Genomic DNA, 18,288 nt, shown 5'->3' with positions numbered 1-18,288 from the left:
TCTATTCTAATTTATTATTGCACAAACTTGCCAAGGTCTTAAACTGTTATCAGATCAGCTGTACAACGTCAAAACACAGTATCTGTATTTTTCATAATTTGATATGAAAATGATTTTGTAAAGTAAGTTGGGTCGCCAACTTCACTTCATACTTATCACTTGAAACTTCATATCACTTGAAATTTCATATCAAATTATGAAAAATACAGATACTGTGTTTTGACGTTGTACAGCTAGATGTTTAATGATGCTTTACGGTAACCGGAGTTTTTTAAACTACAACAAATCACTCACCTAACAGCGCTCGAATGATCATTTAACAATTCTGATTTAATAATGTCAGGCCTCAGGGTTCTCGTTGGATGCAAAAGAGTTATTGACTATGCTGTAAAGGTATTGAGGTTAATTATTTTGTTCATCTCGAGGCTAAACAGAAGGCAAACAAATTAACATTTGTATGAAGAAAGTCTCTATTTATTATGTTACTAGCATTGTCCTATAGATAATGTAACATACCTCAACTTCCTTACTTCTTAACTAAAGCTATTTTTAATTCTATTTCATTTGTCAAATAAACTTTATTTTTCAGTTCTCAAAATTTTCCAATGTGTTAACAAGCAATTCTACGTACAAAACCATAAGTTGCATTTTTTTACAAAATGATATTACAACGACATACTTTTGAATAGATTCGCGTAAAACCAGATAAAACTGGCATTGTCACTGATGGTGTTAAACACAGCATGAATCCATTTGATGAAATTGCTGTAGAGGAGGTTAGTTGTAATTGCTTCAACTAGTGCTGTTAAAATGGCTTAGTAATTACTCATTTGGCTTCTTTAGTGTGCAGATTAAAAATATTACTCCTGAAAGTTAGTATTTTAAGGTAAAATTAATCATTTAAGTTCAGGTTTCAGAATTATTAGAAATAGTTTAGAATTGTGGGTTTTTTTAAACTCCTTATATATCAAAAAGTGGAGACTTTTTTAAAAGGTTGTACAATGCTTTGTTTGAAAAATTGGGATAAGTATTTGTTAATATAAACAACTTTAAAACAAGTTATATATTTTTCCTAAAAATCTTATTTAATCTTAAAAATATTTAATTTAAGAGTCTAAAACCATTTACAATAAGTAAAAATTAGAATACAAAATTTATGCTACCTAATATTTAACCAGTTTATGAACTTTTTGCAAATATCTAGGCTATCCGTCTTAAAGAAAAGAATATAGCAAATGAAATTATTGCTGTTACTTGTGGACCTGCTAAAAATGAGGTTTGTTTAATTATTTTAGGAAATGAGTTTGAAATTTAAAGTCAGAAAGTTTTTTATTTTCAAAAGAAGTTATGCAATTACTTTTTAACAATTGCAACTATGTTTTAATAGATCAATTCCCAATTTTTTTCTGACATTCACAATCAAATATTTAATATTACTTTGAGATGAGTTCTAGAAAGTTTCTGAAATCATCTTTTATATGCAATTCAAATCATAAATATCTGAATACATGTAACAGATTTACAGTGATAACAGTGTTTTTTTACTATTTTTCTAATCAAATAAAGAGTTATGCTTTAAATTTAATTGGCTTACACCAAATCTAACTGTTTCTCAGGCTGTCAGTTTCAAGTTGATCAGTACAGTATGCACTTTTAAAATCTGCACTAATCTTTTAAAATGTTAGGTAAAAACAAGCAAATAAGAAAATAATTCAGGCAAAATAATTTATTTCATGCCACTTTTTCATGAATTTTAAATAAATTAATGTGTGATCCATTGACCTTGATCACTGCCTCAATTCTGGACCTGAACCTCTTACATGTTTTCAGGACATACTCCTTGGGCATGGATTCCACTGCTTGGTGATAAAGGGCTTCAGTGCTGTGATGCTGTTGTGGGGAGACTCACAGGCCTTTGACTCAATTTATGCCCATATACTATTATCCAGAGGAGATCTTGTTGTTCACAAAATTTTCTCCCAAAAATCCAACATGTTTTTCCTGAGCCACTCTTAAAAACTTCTGGCTGTATGGGGTGAAGCTCCATTCTACTGGTACACAATTTTGCCATCAGGATTAAAGTTAGTAGTGATCCATAGTCAGACATGGTCTTTTAGGATTTTAGTTTATCTGGATTGATTCTAAATTTGACCCTGAATCAATAAAAATGGCATCTTCAGACAATCAGAGGCCAAAACTCCAAACATCATCACTGAAACAGGATGTTTTATATTAAACTTGAACCTAATAGAACCTCTGGAACATCTTATGGCTTTGAAGTGTTACTATAGTGATCAGTCCTGCTATTTGATACAGAATTCACTGTAAAATGTTTTTCATCTGAAAACAAAATTATTAGTTGACCTTTCTTAAGGATAGACAAAATTTTCTTACTTCTCTCAACTTGTTTGACTTCTGTCACTTGACTTCTTTAATAATGAGGCCTTTGGATCTTGCTCTAAACTTGACCTTTAGGTCATATTTAACAATATTCCTGATTGTGCTCACTCACAAAGATTTTTTTAGCCATTTTCTTTGTGGATTGGACTAGATTAAACTGAACTCAGTTTTTGACTGCCATAATAAGTCTTGAAGTTCTCAGTCTTTTTAAATCAATTTAAAATACCATACACAGTTTATTTAGCTATCCCAAGTCTTGCTATAATGTCCTTGGTCATAACACCCAAAAGGTGAAGGTCAATGTTAATCTTATTTTTGGCAGTAGTAAAAAAATCAAATTTGTTATTTTATTCCTTGTTTATGTACAAATCAAAGATTCAAAAATCATAAATCAAAACAAGGGTTTCTATAAAAAGAATTTTAAAAAGGGCACTAAAGTTATTGTGGATTTTAAGGATGCATGCTATATGAATGAGAAAACTGTTGAAACTTGTAAAATTCTTACTTGACGAGTTTTTATTTACACTTTTTAAAACGAATTGTCATTGTCACTTTTTACACATTAGTATGCTCTTAGTCAAACTAATCCTTTTTTGCCTCTAAGGAGACATTGAGGACTGCTTTAGCAATGGGTATGGACAGAGGAATTCATGTAGTTGTTAGTGATAAAGAATATGAGACTCTACAGCCATTAGCTGTTGCAAAGCTTATTGCAAAAGTTGCTAAAGATGTTAAGGCTGATTTAGTGATTTTAGGAAAGCAGGTTAGTAAATTTTTTCAATTAAGAACTTTTGATACATAAGGTTTTTTTTTTTTTTTTTTCCATAACATTCTCAGATTGACTTCATGATTCTCAGACTCTATATTGTTTTTTTGTTCTTTTTTTTTTTTTTTTTTTTTTTTTTGAAAGAAAAAAAAACAAAAAAACAACAACAATGTTTTATTAAAGAAAATAAAAAAAAAAATTAAAAGGTTAAGAAAATTTAAAAAAAAAAAAAAATCTAATAAAAAGTTTTATTAAAGTTTTATGGACTAACTTTATATTTAAGGCAATTGATGATGATTCCAACCAAACTGGTCAATTACTTTCTGCCATTATGGATGTACCGCAGGTTTGATATTTTCCATTTCCTACATTTACTAAAAATTTAATAGTTTTAAATAGTGTTGTTATCAACTTGGACTAAATTGACTAAAAGGCGACCAGTTGAAAGACGAAATTAGTCGACTTTGAAAATTCAAATAGTCAATTTAATTGACTATGTGTCTCCTACTAATCGACTAAAAGTCAATTAAGTCGGGTAATCATCCTGAAATCCTTATTTAAATTTTTTCACTTGATTTAACTTTATCAACCTCTAATATTGTTTGATGCTGATCAATTTGTAAAGAGATATCTTTATAAGTAGTTTATCTTGTAAAGATAAGTTATTTATAAAGATTGAGCCATGCGTAAGAATATCATTTCTAGCTTTTTTTTTTAATTCAACCAAAATATCTGAACATTGAACCCAATTTGCTGTATAACATTAACTTAACTCTTAGCTTACTGCATGTATCACCACTTCATTAATGTTTTCTTTTTCTCATTATTGTAATCAGTTGATGCTTTTTAAAACAAAATTTTTTGTTAATTTTTTGCTTTGATGTAAAAAAAGATATGAAATGCCAAAAAAAATAAAATGGAAATTACTATTTATGATAGTAATTTCCATTTTATTTTTTTGTTTATTCGATTTTAATTCATCTAATAGATTTTTAAAATCGACTAAATTGACTTAGTCGATTTTAAAAATGTACTAGTCGATTTTGGTCAACTTTGAAAATTACATTAATTGATTTAGTTGACAGTCGAATAACTTCAAATTAGTAACAGCACTAGTTTTAAAATTTCTTTAAAGATGGATTCTTTGTGTTAATGTTTTTTTACTTTTATTACATGTAATCAGTTAAGGAACCTGATTACATATGTGGAGTTGTTTTTACTGCTCAGCTTAGGCTTCCAAAGGATTTGTGGCCCATTACTTTCAACTTTAAAAATTACATTTAAATGACATAAGGTAGAAAATATTATTTGAATTTCAGTATCAAACAAACTTTCAATTTGATAGAAAAAAAATGCTTGTATGTGAATAGTTTTGCTGTTTGTTTTAGGTTTGATTATAGTGGACTTTTGAAAAAAAAGCTATGCCATTGAGTTTAGTAAAATGTCTGTATATAAAATGTTTAAGTAGTTTATAACGTTAAAAAGGTAAGAAGGGTAGACTTTAGTTCTAATTTCCAAACTTTTTCAACAAAATCATCCACTTTAAAAAAAACAACTCTTTTTTAAATACTTTGCATTTTTTATCATACTTAGGGAAGTTGAATAATAATTAAGTGTGTCATCAATATTCCAACTCTCAGGAACCAAAGTCAATAAATTTAGTTTTTCAGATTTTGAAGAAGCATCAAGCTTTTTCCTAATTAATTCTATTAAATAGTTTATGTTTAAAAAACAAAAAAAAAAAAAAAAAAAGCTTCAAAGTATGAATAAAACATGTTTTGCTACAGAAAATCAGAAATTTTGGTTGACCATATTTTATGAACCTTTAAAGGTTTTGAGTTAAAAGTTTCAGTACTTGGTTTTCTCCTTATTGTAAACCAACTCATCAAGTTTCATTATAATTTTTGAATATCCATGTTGGATCTTATTTCACTTGGCATGGATTGACCCAATAGGAACTTTTCACTCTTGTACTCTCTTAATTGTGCATTTTCTCTTTATACTGTTTTAAAAGTTTTTCTTGATATGCCTTTTAAATTATCTTTTAACAGAACTTAAAAAAGGGCTTAATAAAAGGTATGATTTTAAACACAATTAGTACATCAGGTATTTAGTACTAATTGCAATGCTTTGATGAGTAGGATGGTATAAAAATTGTGGTGCAGTCTTTGGTATGAGTCTTGATTAAATGGCCTCCAAAGCAGATCTTATAGTAGTAGCAAATATTCAATGCTACAAGTCTTTAATACTAGTATTGAAATATTTTAAAGAGTTTTTAGTCAAGTGTATAAACACTCCCCATTATAAAATTGCTACATGTTACATATTTTAGAAGATCAAATAAATTAAAAATGTTAAATGTAGTGTTTTTTTGCCATATTTTCTACTCTATTTTCTACTTTGTAACTTCATTCTATTTTCAATAATTTAAAAATTTATCAAGTCCTTTTCTAGTAATTCTATTCCAAAACAGATGTCTAAATGAAATTATGTTAATCATTTTTAAAGTGCATTGTTAAACTATGCCAAACTTTAGTTTTGCACTTTAGGATTATTATTAATTTATTAGACTGCTAATAATTTGAAAACAAGACAAGTTTATTCTGTTTCTTATTCTGTATTTATTCTGTTTTGTCTAATTTGAAACTGTCTAATTTCTTGCATAAGTTTCATATGAAATTACTTTATAATACAGACCACCCTGAAATATACATTTAATGCTACTAAACGTTTTATGTTGGTGACTTAATCAAATATAATTTCTATGAATATTATATATGTGTGTTTTTTTCTGACAATGTTTCTAATGGTTATAAATATAGGCAACATGTGCATCAAAACTTGAGTTTGTTGATGGTCGGTTAAAGGTTAGGCGAGAAGTAGATGGTGGATTAGAAAATTTAAGTATAAAGCTACCTTGTGTGATAACCTCTGACCTTAGGTTAATGTTCTTTTTTAGACTTTGTTTTTTGTTTTCTTTTCCTTGTTTTGTTTTTTTTTTAAAAATGTTGAAGTATTTTGCAAAAATATTTTTTAGATTAAATGAACCAAGATTTGCTACTTTACCCAATATTATGGTATGAAAAACCTATGGTAGAGTTTTAAGTGTGCTTTTAAGATAATGAAACACCTTGAAATAATATCTTTTACTGATATTTATTTCTTATTAAATTTTTTTAGCTATAATTTTGAATTTGTAGCTATTTATCATGACATATTTCATGATTGCTACATGGTTTCTAGTTGTTTATATATTTTTAAATATTTACATATTAGTTTTTAAAAAACATTTATTTATACATTGAATTAGAAAGCCAAAAAGAAAAAGATTGACTTGATGAAAGTTGAAGATCTTGGTGTTGATATTAAACCACACTTTGAAATAATTTCCGTTGTGGATCCACCAGTTCGTAACCCTGGAATTAAAGTTGAAGATGTCGATACTTTGATTAAGAAATTGAAAGAACAAGGGTTCGTTAAATCATGATGTTATTATGGTTTCCTTATCAATTAAAAAAGTTTAATTTTTTAATTTTTCAGGGTCATAAACCAAATGAACTCAAAAAATAGTTTTTTTCTTAATTATATCTTTGTATCATATATAACCATGTTTAGTCTATTTCATTTATATAATTAATCGTAACAATTGAAAATAAATATAGTTTTAATAGTTTCCTCATATATTTTTTTGTTTATTTAAAGATCTTTCAGATTGAAAAGCATAGGGAAAAGGTTTATGTTACAATGATGGTAATTTCGTATGAAATGATGGTAATTTCATATGAAATAGGCCATTTCAAGTTTGGTAGGTTACAAAAAGTTTTGGTTTGTTAAAACAAGTAAAATCCTGCGGACACTTGCTTTTGATCCAGTTCTTGATAAGTAGCTCTGACTTTCACAGCAACACACAGTTTTTATGTTGTTTAGTTCATAGTTATTTTTAATTTGTTTTTATTGCCTCTTGTTAGGTAATAACCAATTTATAATTCGATGTGACTGTAAAGCTTTAAAAGTCAATTAAAGAGATAGATGACATGTTAAATTGTGTATCTCATTAACTATGATTTACTTATGCTTTCATTAGTACTTTATGTTTTATTGCTGTTAAAATATTTGGTAGAAGTATATAAGTCTCATTGTGCTTCTTTTGGGTTACCTTCTGTCTAATAGTAAGGATGCATTTGTTTTGTTTCATTCAGTTCAATATTTGCTCCTTTCTTTAATTTAATGTTCTATTCAATAGTGAGCTTAAATTGTTAAGATCTTATTAAAAGTGTTCTTCATGTTCCACAAGTTAATAATACAGTTTAAATCCCAATCGCCTATACTCTCCGACAAAATTTTAAGACCACATCAGTTTCAGTTATTAATAGCAACAACTCATAAAAATAATTGCATAGTAAGAATGTACTAAATAAAAATACACATAAAATAAATTGAAGTAATATAAACTTTTAGTATTTAAAAAAATAAAAGATTTTGTTTGAAATTTTTTTATATTTAAACGACAAAGTTTTAAGACCATTTTAGTTTTTTTTTCTTAATATTGAGTTGGCTCACCGTTTTTTTTTTTTTTTTTTTTTTTTTTTTTATATACTTCAAAAATTCTATTTTGCATTAAGATTTTTTTTATCCATCTTATTTGATCCTACCATTCATTTATTTTTTCTTTTAACTTATTGGCTTCATTAAATTGCTTTCCGTTTGCATAAACCAAACGAACCAAACTACTCAGTATGTTTTTATTAGGGTTTAAGTCCGGGCTATTTGGAGATAATTGCAAAATAATTTTATTTTTTATTTGTAACCAACTTTTTGTATGATTTGGGCTATGGATGCTAGTTCCATCCTGTTGAAAAATTGGACTTCTGCTACTTATTTTTTTAAAGCAAGACAACAAACTTTCTTTAAGTGGTTCTGTATAGTCTTTAGAATCTAGAGTCATAATCAGAACCTTTAACAAAACGCTTGATTTTCTTTCCAAAGGTTTCCCAAACCATTAAGCCATCACCAGTGGCGTACCTAGGGTAAATAGCGCCTGGGGCAAGCACCGATTTCGCGCCCTTCCTCCCCCACATAAAGTGCTTAATTACAATTTTTTAACAAGTGATAACACAAACTTTTAATAAAACTTTATTATTCATTATAAATAAACAATTTGTTTATGTAACATATATTACAAATTTATTTTTCTAGCTTTAATTGCTGCAAATTTCTTAATAACATTGTCAAAATCAATTTCTTCGGTAATTTCTCGCTCTATGCTTAGTAAAGCGAGATCGCAGAGACGGCTTTGGCCCATCGAAGCTCTCAAGTAAGAGTTAATCAGTTTAAGTTTACTGAATGATCTTTCACAACTAGCTACAGACACAGCTATTGTTAGCAATAATTGCAATGCTATACGCATATTAGGGAAAACGTTTTTGTCTCCATATTCAACTATAAACATAAGTAGTTGCTCGGGACTTGATATTTTTTCCTTACGGCTAGTAAGCAGCACTCTACAGCCCAAAATTTATTCGTACAGTTCTCGTCCATCCACATCAGAACTGTAGACTTCGCCAAATTTTTTACATTGATCTTTTAAGTGACTGATTTCCGTATTGAAACACAACCCTTACACATCAAGAAGAAATCCAAATTTTTCATCAATTTCCATTAATCGAACGCTTCTTTTTTCAATTCATTGAAAAAAGAAGCGTTTTTTTTCATCATTTCTTCTTTTATTGTTAACTCGACATCTCTATACATTTCGCCATCCATTCTTTTTTTTCTTCTTTGACGTCTTTCAAATTCAACGCCCCATTCGTTGCAAATTTGAACTCCTTCTTTTAGTGAGTGATTAACTAAGACTTCTCTCTCACTTTGGAAATAATCTTGGAGCGATTTCAAATCTAAAGCTGCATTATGAAAGTTCATTTTAGGGTCCTGCAACCTCTTTTGAACACGGTCAATTCGGCCAAGAATCTTGTTCCAAAACCCTAGCAATGTGAGAAAGTCCTACGTTAAAATTCTATTATAAAGCTGCTTTGCATCGCTTTTCGTTTTATTTGACGAGCTTTCGTCTACCATTAAGTTCTGAAGAACTTCCACTATTTCATCAATGTAGGTGTGTACAGGTTTTACTGATTCTGTTTTGGCGCTCCACCTGGTATCGGAATCGGACTTCAAAGTAATAGGCACAGCATCTTTAAGTTTTTGCCATCGTTGAGTTGATCTTGAGAAAAAAACGTAAAGCGCAGCGATGGTTCCAAAAAAATTAACCATCATTACTTCTTCGTTAGCAGCATGTACGCCTTCCAAATTAAGACTGATTGTCAGAATTGACAAATATTGCAAGGTTGTTTTTTTCCTTTATTATTTGATGCACACCACCCTTGTGGCCTGCCATTACAGCAGTATTGTCATAGCATTGCGACCTGCAATTTTCTACATTCATATCGTCATTTTCTAATTGCTCCAATATTGTTTGAGCTAAGCTAGCTGCATTCTTATCGCTGAGTTGGATAAAGCCAAGGAAAGATTCTTTTACATATACTGTTTTTTTCCAACAACCAAGCCTCTTTTGCGCCCCTTTCAGGTTTGCGCCCATGGCACATGCCCTGCCTGCCCTACCCTAGATACGCTACTGGCCATCACCTTCAAAATTATATCTATATAAAAGTTTTTCTTACCTTTATTAAATCATGCAAATAATACTGATAACCATCAGGCCCATCTAAATTGAATTTCCTTTCATCAGACCATGCAACATCATTCCAATTTAACCTTTGTTTCAATGCAATTTTTAGCAAGCTCAAGTCAAGCTTCTTTTATCTTAGAGTAATTGCTGGTTTTCTTTTAAATTTCTTACGATTAGTTAATGGATTTGATTACTCTGATTAGTTCGAACACTTGCAACTAAATGATAAATCACTTTTTTTATTTTCTCAGCAGATCGTTGATATTGTTGAATTGCTTACTTGTTAAAAAATTGCTCGTTGAGATTGTTTACATCTTTTTGAGATTGTTTACATCTTTTTACATCCTCTTGTCTTCTTAAACACATTTTCATTTCTTCCTTTAAGATAATTATGAACAATAGACTTTGAACTGGTCATATTTTTTCCTATTTCTCTTTCACTTAGGTTCTTTGAATAAAGAACATCAATTTTACCATGCTCGTAATCATTGGTGTCTTTTGCTTTGTCCACTTTAAAAATTAAATTAGATAATCTATAACAAGTATAATTTTAAAAATTTATAAATTAAATTCATATAAAAACAACTTTAGTGAAAAATTCAATCTAAAATGTTTTTAAAAATTACTGGTTTTAAAATTTTGTCGTTTTGAAAATATTCGTTATAAATCCAAATTTTTTAGATATTTATGCATATAATCTATTATTTATTATATGATATACTTAAAATAAGAATTTAAATAATTGTTTAACAAAGAAATAATAAAATCTTATGAAATGGTCTAGACGCGGAGTGTATTAGGCTCTGATATTTTCTTAGCTTTTGGTTAGTTTTCAGTATTTTTCAGTATTGCATATAACTTAATAGTGAGTTTTGGTTAGTTTTCAGTAGTTTTCAGTATTGCATATAACTTAATAGTGAGTTAAATAATCCTTACGAATGTGCATACATTACATCCACCCCTTCATAAACTATTGGGGGAGAGAAACAATCTGATCAAAAAGTCTGAAGGACAAATTTTCCCTAACACATGATGAGGGAGGGTAATTCCTGATATTTTGAGTACATTTTAGGAAGTGCTTTTATTTTATTTTTTTCCTGACATGTGATATGGTCAAGGCGAACGTTATTTCCTTTAAAATCGACGGGGGAGGGAAAAATAGTTAAAAGCATCCGAACAAAAAAATCTTTTTTGGAAAAATAAACTTAAGCAAGTTATTTCAGAAAAAAAAAATATTTTTGAGAAAAACTTTTATGATTTTGAAAGGAAATTTAATCAAGATTTAAACAAAAAAAAATTATGTTGATAAATTTTCTTTGCATTCAAACTCAAAGTTCTCGTTATCAAAAGGTTTTTTCACAATTTGTGCTAAATAAATATATCCCATACTTTTGGATGCAAACATTATATGTTTACAATATTTGAATTTCTGTTTGAGAAGGTAACTGAGATAGCAATTCGTCACTTCCTGTGGCATGATTTTGATGCTATATTTTTAGCTGCAAACGCACCTGGAAGGAAAGCATTTAGTTAGGTAGAATGATAAATAGTATCTTTACTATTTATCATTCTACCTAACTAAATGCTTAAAGAGGATGACGCCAGTAAATTTTCAATTTACTGGCGTCATCCTCTCAGATGATTTATAAGAAAACCGTCGCAACAAGGCTGATGTTACATTAGAAAATGATCTAAAAAAAGAAATCTAGTTTAATATTTCAAATCAACCAACTTCCTGTCATTGCAGAAAATATAGTCTCAGAAAAATTGTCTTTAATTCGTTGAAAATTAAGCACAGCACCTGGTCAAAAGACAAGATACAATCATGGCCGCCGAGAGGGGGGGGGGGGTGGATGGGGAAGATTCCCGGGGCCCCGTGTTGGTGCAAATAATTTTTTAAAGTAATTTTTAAAAGATTTCAATAGTTTTGACTTTTAAAAGATTTAATTAACTTTTATTTTTAATTTTTAATGAACAGAGCACACTTCTTTTGGTCCTGGGTATATAATTATTCATAATGAGGGCCCCTTAAGAAAACTTCCCGGGGCCCAAAATTTCTCTCGGCTGCTATGGATACAACTTAAATACAGTTAGTGTAACTTAAATATCAGATTTGTATTTTAATTTAAATCTAGTTATAATTATAATAGTTATAATTATAACTATTATAATTATAATAGTAAAGCAAAAAAGAAGGTTTGTATCGGACTGATCTTCATTAAATTTTCAAATTGCAAGCAGTAGCTATTAAGGTATTAAGCGCTCTACACTTTTAGCACTAAGAATGACGTAAATTTTGTATGTGAGTGCAGTTTCGTGAGGGAACAACTTTACGTAGATAATATTAAAATTTCGATTAAAGTTCTGCTTACAATTTTGGAACACTTTGATTGGTTGCGACAAAATGGTCGTAGTAAATAACATATGTATTCAGGCCACTGAGTTTGTTATGATTTCGGTGATTAACTGTTATTTTCTCCCAAGTTCATAAAATTTATTCGAATAATCGTGCGTCACCACTTATTTATGGCGCGCATTTTGCCTTCCTTCGATCACCGGGAAAATATAAACATAAAAAATGGTGGTCTTGTAACTTTTTGGATGAGTATTACTGCTACAACTATAATTGATTACAACACATAAACATGTATTAGTAAAGATTCGGTTAAATAATAAAAAGAAAATTTGTACAAATTTGCATGTTTTCTTGTGTGATTATGGTGTTGTTTTTGACATGTACTTAGCTTATAGAATAAAAAGATTTTTCTTGCGTTTGTTATGTAGTTAATAAGTATTTTTTAGACATTTGTGTGTGTACGTGTGTGTATACACACACGCTTGTATACACACACACATACACATACATACATACATACATAATACATACATACATACATACATACATACATACATACATACATACATACATACATACATACATACATACATACATACATACATATTTATTGTATATAAATGCTATATACAACATTATGAAAATTATCTAAAAAAGGTTTCTGTTTTAACAGATACTACAAATGTATCATGCAATCTTAGTTGACTAACTGTTTTTTAGAGTCATTACAATAGCATCTAAAATATTGAAGAAGCTAAAAAATGATAATTATGTAAATTAACAACAACAAAAAAACAGATATCTATGTTTGCCTGTTTACTTTAACATTAAGAACTGAAGAAGTTGTCATAATGTATTGTAACTTTAAAACTTTCCTACTTTTTTTTTAGTTCTTGATTTATTTGCTCTAAATATTTGAGATGCTTACATATCCAAATAATGATGGGGATAGTAGCAGTTCATCAGGGAGCTCAACTGTTGATGAGAAGCTTCCATATCCACCACCTGCAACTAATCCAGAATCTTCTTATGATTATTATGTACGAAAAATTCCTACAATATTTAGGGACAATCAGGAAGCACCATTAAGAAAGCTTTCAACAGATCTTATCAAGTGCTATAAACACATTAATGAAGTAAATTAAAATATTTGTTAATGATTTTTTACTAAAAATATTTTATGAGTTTGTGTCAAAATAAGTTGTGCATTATGTATTTGTATCTATGTAAATTTGTGCATGTGATTTTTGATATGCATAATTAAAAGATTTTTTAATTGTTTGGTACATTAATATGCAAGTAAAAGAATGCATATAGATAGATTCCTAGTTGAATTATCAAACTACATTAAAACTAGATATCTATGGTCCATTTTACAATTTAAAAGGGTTGCTGTAGAGCCATTAAAAAATTACTGGAAATTAAGCTGTATTTATGAATAGCATCATTCTACATTTAGTCTTTTCTACTTTCACTAAGTGTTTTTGTCTTATTCACTGTAAAGTAGGACAAAATACTTAGTGACTGTAGGAGCTTATATCCAGTGAATTGTGTTTAAATTTATTTCCATTAATATTGAAAAATATATGTAAAATTACAAAATTAAACCTACAATTATAAGTGTTAACTAAATGAGTGTTTATTATTTACAGAATTTGTGAAAAAACTAAATCAATTTTTTAAAAAAAATTGTTCTTTGTAAAATAATATTTTTTGTTTTTGGAAAGGCCATTCAAAACTATTTAACTTAAATTCTGTAAAACATCACTACATAATGGAGATAATATAATGTAGCACTTTAATTGCCTCTGTGACAGAGGCAATTTATGAAATTTAATGTTGGTTTTCCTAAAACAATCTGATTAATTAAACATTTTTAAAAGTTGAGCAGATCTATTTATTTTGGATGACTAACTATAGCTTCCTATATCCTATACCAATTAACAACTAAAGTCAGTAAAAGTTATAATTATTAGTTTAAATTAGTAAAAGTTTTATACTTCTAGGAGAAAATTTTATTTTATTGCTTTGATGCTTACTTATGCTTAGAATTAGATATGTGGACAAACATGGTTTATTAATGCAAGTATAATAATAAATCAATTTATTTTTGTAATAAATAGTTAATGAGATCTAATAAAAAAAAAATGTAATTGTCATTTTAATATAAGTGTTTACAATTTCTATTTAGAATTTTAGATAATTACCTCTGTAAACACTTTATGTCAAATGTGTGATCAAAGGTGTGTCAAATTGTAATTCTGGGCTCAACAGTATGATCAAAAAGTTAAATAATCATGCAAAATACTTTAGTAATGTAAAATACTAATAGAAATGTTGACTTAAAACAATTTTAGTTTAAGTGTTTTTCCAAGTTTTTTTGGTTTTATTATTTGTTTTGTTTTTTTTAATTTTCTTTTAAGGAGTTTTTACATAGATTAGAAGCATGTTACTAGATTAGCAAGAAAATTAGTTCAGAAAAAAATTTAAGTAATGCAAACTGCCAACCATTAGTTATTTGTTTATTTAATGATAAATTTCTTTTTTAACCATTTAATTTCTATCAATTTTGCATTAGGTTTATTATGCAAAGAAAAAAAGGCGAGCTGATAAGGAGAGAGCAGAGGGAGAGTTGCTTAAAAAAGGAAAGCATAATGAAGGATATGATGATGAAAATTATGACTATATTGTTCGAAGTGGTGAAAAATTTATTGATCGATTTGAGGTTGACTCGTTGATTGGCAAAGGATCATTTGGGCAGGTTGGCATTAAAAAGTTGTGAGCTTTGTTTAGTAATAAAAATCTAAACAAAAATTTTAAATTGCTTTTTTTTTAAATCATTTTTAAAGGTTGTTAAAGCATATGATCATGATGAACAGCAATTTGTTGCTATCAAGATCATCAAAAATAAAAAGCCATTCCTGAATCAAGCCCAAATTGAAGTTAAAATTCTGGAGCTCATGAACAGTAATGATCCTCATTCAAAGTATTATATTGGTAAGTTGTGCAATTTTTTATTTTTGTGATAGTTCAAGTAAATTTATATTTTTTTAAAGTTTATAAAATTTTGTTTTAGAATTTATAAAATTCTGTTGCTACCCCTCTTCTATTCACTTCTATCTCTTTTGTTTTTGTTTTTTTTGAAAGAAGCTATTTACGTTTCTTTTTGTAATCATAATTTAGTTGTATTGATTACTTTTAGTAAAATTAAAATCACATTTTATGTGGCGAAATCATTTATGTCTGGTATTTGAACTTCTCTCTTATAACCTCTACGATCTTCTCCGAAATACAAACTTTCATGGGGTATCCCTTAACCTCACCCGTAAGTTCGCGCAACAACTCTGTACCGCGTTGTGTTTTCTTTCAACGCCAGATTTGCAAGTTATTCATTGTGACTTAAAACCCGAAAACGTTCTTCTATGTAATCCTAAACGCAGTGCTATAAAAATCGTTGATTTTGGAAGTTCTTGTCAGCTCGGCCAAACGGTTAGTTAGTTTATTTCAGTTATAATTATTATTTGTTTGTTCAATATATCTCTTATTTAATTCACTTTATAGTTACACCGTTTAATATTCGTTTAATATTTCATGATGGAATTCAAAATCGCGCTAATAATATAAATCGTAATTCAAGATTTATTGCATATTTTTCAGTTTAATTTACAAGCCGGTGCGCTCGTATGCAATAAAAGCATTTGACTCCCTGTACTGTTTTGAGAATAAAAAACAGTTTTATAATCTTTATTATTTAAATGCGTATTAAGGTGAAATGTGTCGACGTTATACATAACTTTTTAAAGTTGCTAAAGAGTGAATTTTTTTTTCGTCTAAAGTTTCTTGTATAAAAAAAAAGAAAGTATAAAATAAAAATTTTTAATTTTAAATTTTTCGGCCGTTTTCGGAATATTCATTTTAAGCTCTTGCAAATCTTTATCTGAAATTTAAAAACTTGTTAGGAGAAAGTAGTTTTTGATCAATTTGCGGTGTCACGTAAGCTGAGTGACAACTTTATAAAAATGTCATAAAAGACGATTTAAATTTGAGCTTGAGAGTTGTAAAACTTATTGCTGGGTAATTTCTGTGAGAAAATAGTCTTTCGAAAGCGAAAGTTTTTTCTTTTTTATTATGCGAATTGAATAATTCAGAGTTTTTACAGATGTATTCTCCAGATTAAGAAAAATATAAAATAATTGAATATTGAAAGTATAATATAAACCACTATAAAATCTACGAAATACAGCTAGTCGCGAGAAAATATTTTTAAAATTTCACTGCAGGCTCTAAAGACAAAATTCACAACAAAAAATTGGAAAAATCAAAATGGAAAATATTCTTAGCCCGTAAAAGTTGACGATTTTTACATAATTATTGATTCCAAAAGATTTTTTTCAAAACGCATTTTTTCGGTATATAGCATAAAAAGAGTAAAACAATCTTTTCTTAAATATTTTCAGCTTTATCATTACATTCAAAGTCGATTTTATCGTTCACCGGAAGTTTTACTGGGTCTTCCTTACGATTTAGCTATTGATATGTGGTCACTTGGCTGCATTTTGGTAGAAATGCATACAGGAGAACCCTTATTCAGTGGGGCTGATGAGGTAATATGAAATATAAATATCTATCGAAATTTAAAACTTGACACTTTAACAAGAAAAACTCAAAGGTTTTCTGTTTTTAGATATTCCAGAAGTCTTTACATTGAAATTTTATAAAACAAGTGTTCTTTTCATAGATTGATCAAATGAATAAGATTGTAGAAGTCCTGGGAATACCTCCTAATAAATTATTAGACAAAGCGCCTAAGACGAAAAAATATTTTGAACGCCTGCCGGATGGAAATTATCAAGTTCGACGTTACAAGGATAGTAAAAAGGTAAGCACTTAAATACCACGTATGAGTCATCTCTTTTTTTATTGTTAATCTTCTATAACTAACAATCAAAAGCAACACGACAATTTGGAATATGTATTTCAGGATTACATAGAAAACGGTAGTCGCAAGTTGCACGATATTCTCGGCTGTGATATCGGTGGACCAGAGGGCCGACGAAAAAACGAATCGGGTCATTCTCCTCAAGATTATATGAAGTTTAAGGATATTGTTTTGAGAATGCTTGAATACGATGCCAAGACCCGGATAAGTCCTTATCAAGCTCTTCAACATGCTTTTTTTAAGCGCAACTCGGAGGAATCTAGTACGAACTATTCAACGTCTGTATCTCCTGTAAATCACAAAGAAGAAAAGGAATACATTAACGTTGCACATATAGCTAGAACGAATCCTGTTGCTATACATAGACCTTCTTCAGATCCCACGGGTTTTCGAAATTCGGCTATGGATTGTGAGGGGGAGGTCCCCCACCAAACACGTGTTGTTGATATAAAATTGCGTCATAACGTAAAAATGCAAACCGATCCGTTACCTGTAAAAACTATCAGTCCAGAACAAGAAGGAAGGACAAAAAACAACGATAAGTTAAAGATAGAAAACTCCATACCTTTTCCAAAACACTCTGTTGACATTTTACAATCCGAACAAATAAATAGTTCGTTTCGTTACAGTTTGCTGACGAACCCTATCTATCCTTTTCCGAGTTCAGGCAATGCCATGCCTTATGAATCAAAATCTGAGTTTATCGATACTCTAACAAATTTAAGCCACTATAAAGAAACCGCCTATAGTAGTTATCTTGCTAAAGAAGCTGTATTATCGCCAGGTTTATTACATACAAGTCGAAAAGATTTTATCGCTCCAGATTTAGCAGAAGATCCTAGACTTCGTAGTGTAATTGTACGCGGCGATGTTCATCGATAGGCTAAATTACTTTGTAGAGGATTCATAGTTGGAGTGGATCAAATGCTTTCCCTGTGTTTAGCCCCTGGGTTAAACCATTTTGATGGCACTTAGAGGCTATTTTAATACGATAATGCTTATGAGCACCTAATAAATTCTGGAAGCGATAGATTATTAGGTTTTAATGAAATCTACTAATTGGAACATTTTCTAATAGAAGCCAATTAAATCTATAAATGTACAGATTTTTTACTACACATAACGAACAGATATGATTCGTTTCT

At 29.1% G+C, this 18,288-nt stretch overlaps 2 protein-coding genes across 3 annotated transcripts; both read left to right on the top strand.

Annotated features, from left to right (window-relative positions):
- Positions 1-220: 220 nt before the first annotated feature.
- LOC145190849 (electron transfer flavoprotein subunit beta-like) lies at positions 221-6,845 on the top strand. Of its 2 annotated transcripts, none has more exons than XM_090066114.1 (8): positions 221-393; positions 690-776; positions 1,205-1,276; positions 3,005-3,163; positions 3,450-3,512; positions 5,989-6,107; positions 6,204-6,243; positions 6,477-6,845. In XM_090066114.1, exons 1-8 carry the CDS (start codon positions 337-339, stop codon positions 6,651-6,653), a joined length of 774 nt encoding a protein of 257 aa, XP_089922240.1. In that variant the 5' UTR covers positions 221-336; the 3' UTR covers positions 6,654-6,845. The 2 variants fall into 2 exon arrangements, with proteins under 2 accessions (XP_089922240.1, XP_089922241.1); XM_090066115.1 differs by having other exon boundaries at positions 268-393; positions 590-776.
- Positions 6,846-12,402: 5,557 nt separating this feature from the next.
- On the top strand, positions 12,403-18,276 carry LOC145191692 (dual specificity tyrosine-phosphorylation-regulated kinase 1A-like). Its single transcript, XM_080068842.2, has 7 exons — positions 12,403-13,340; positions 14,783-14,965; positions 15,054-15,201; positions 15,407-15,693; positions 16,662-16,808; positions 16,943-17,083; positions 17,186-18,276. Exons 1-7 carry the CDS (start codon positions 13,125-13,127, stop codon positions 18,023-18,025), a joined length of 1,962 nt encoding a protein of 653 aa, XP_079924968.2. The 5' UTR covers positions 12,403-13,124; the 3' UTR covers positions 18,026-18,276.
- The last annotated feature ends 12 nt before the right edge of the window (positions 18,277-18,288 follow it).

The sequence above is a fragment of the Hydra viridissima genome, unplaced genomic scaffold (assembly GCF_058129835.1).
Source record: "Hydra viridissima isolate aposymbiotic clone 2 unplaced genomic scaffold, HvirCarnegie_v1 scaffold_11, whole genome shotgun sequence".
Classification (NCBI taxonomy): Eukaryota; Metazoa; Cnidaria; class Hydrozoa; order Anthoathecata; family Hydridae; genus Hydra; species Hydra viridissima.
This window is presented reverse-complemented; position numbering and strand designations above follow the sequence as displayed.

Coding starts and splice junctions, on each gene's coding strand:
- LOC145191692 (XM_080068842.2), top strand. CDS start 13,125: ATGCTTACATATCCAAATAATGATGGGGATAGTAGCAGTTCATCAGGG. Junction 14,966..15,053: donor GCAAAGGATCATTTGGGCAG/GTTGGCATTAAA, acceptor TCATTTTTAAAG/GTTGTTAAAGCATATGATCA. Junction 15,202..15,406: donor TCATTCAAAGTATTATATTG/GTAAGTTGTGCA, acceptor GATTACTTTTAG/TAAAATTAAAATCACATTTT.
- LOC145190849 (XM_090066114.1), top strand. CDS start 337: ATGTCAGGCCTCAGGGTTCTCGTTGGATGCAAAAGAGTTATTGACTAT. Junction 6,108..6,203: donor GTGATAACCTCTGACCTTAG/GTTAATGTTCTT, acceptor AATATTTTTTAG/ATTAAATGAACCAAGATTTG. Junction 6,244..6,476: donor CTACTTTACCCAATATTATG/GTATGAAAAACC, acceptor ACATTGAATTAG/AAAGCCAAAAAGAAAAAGAT.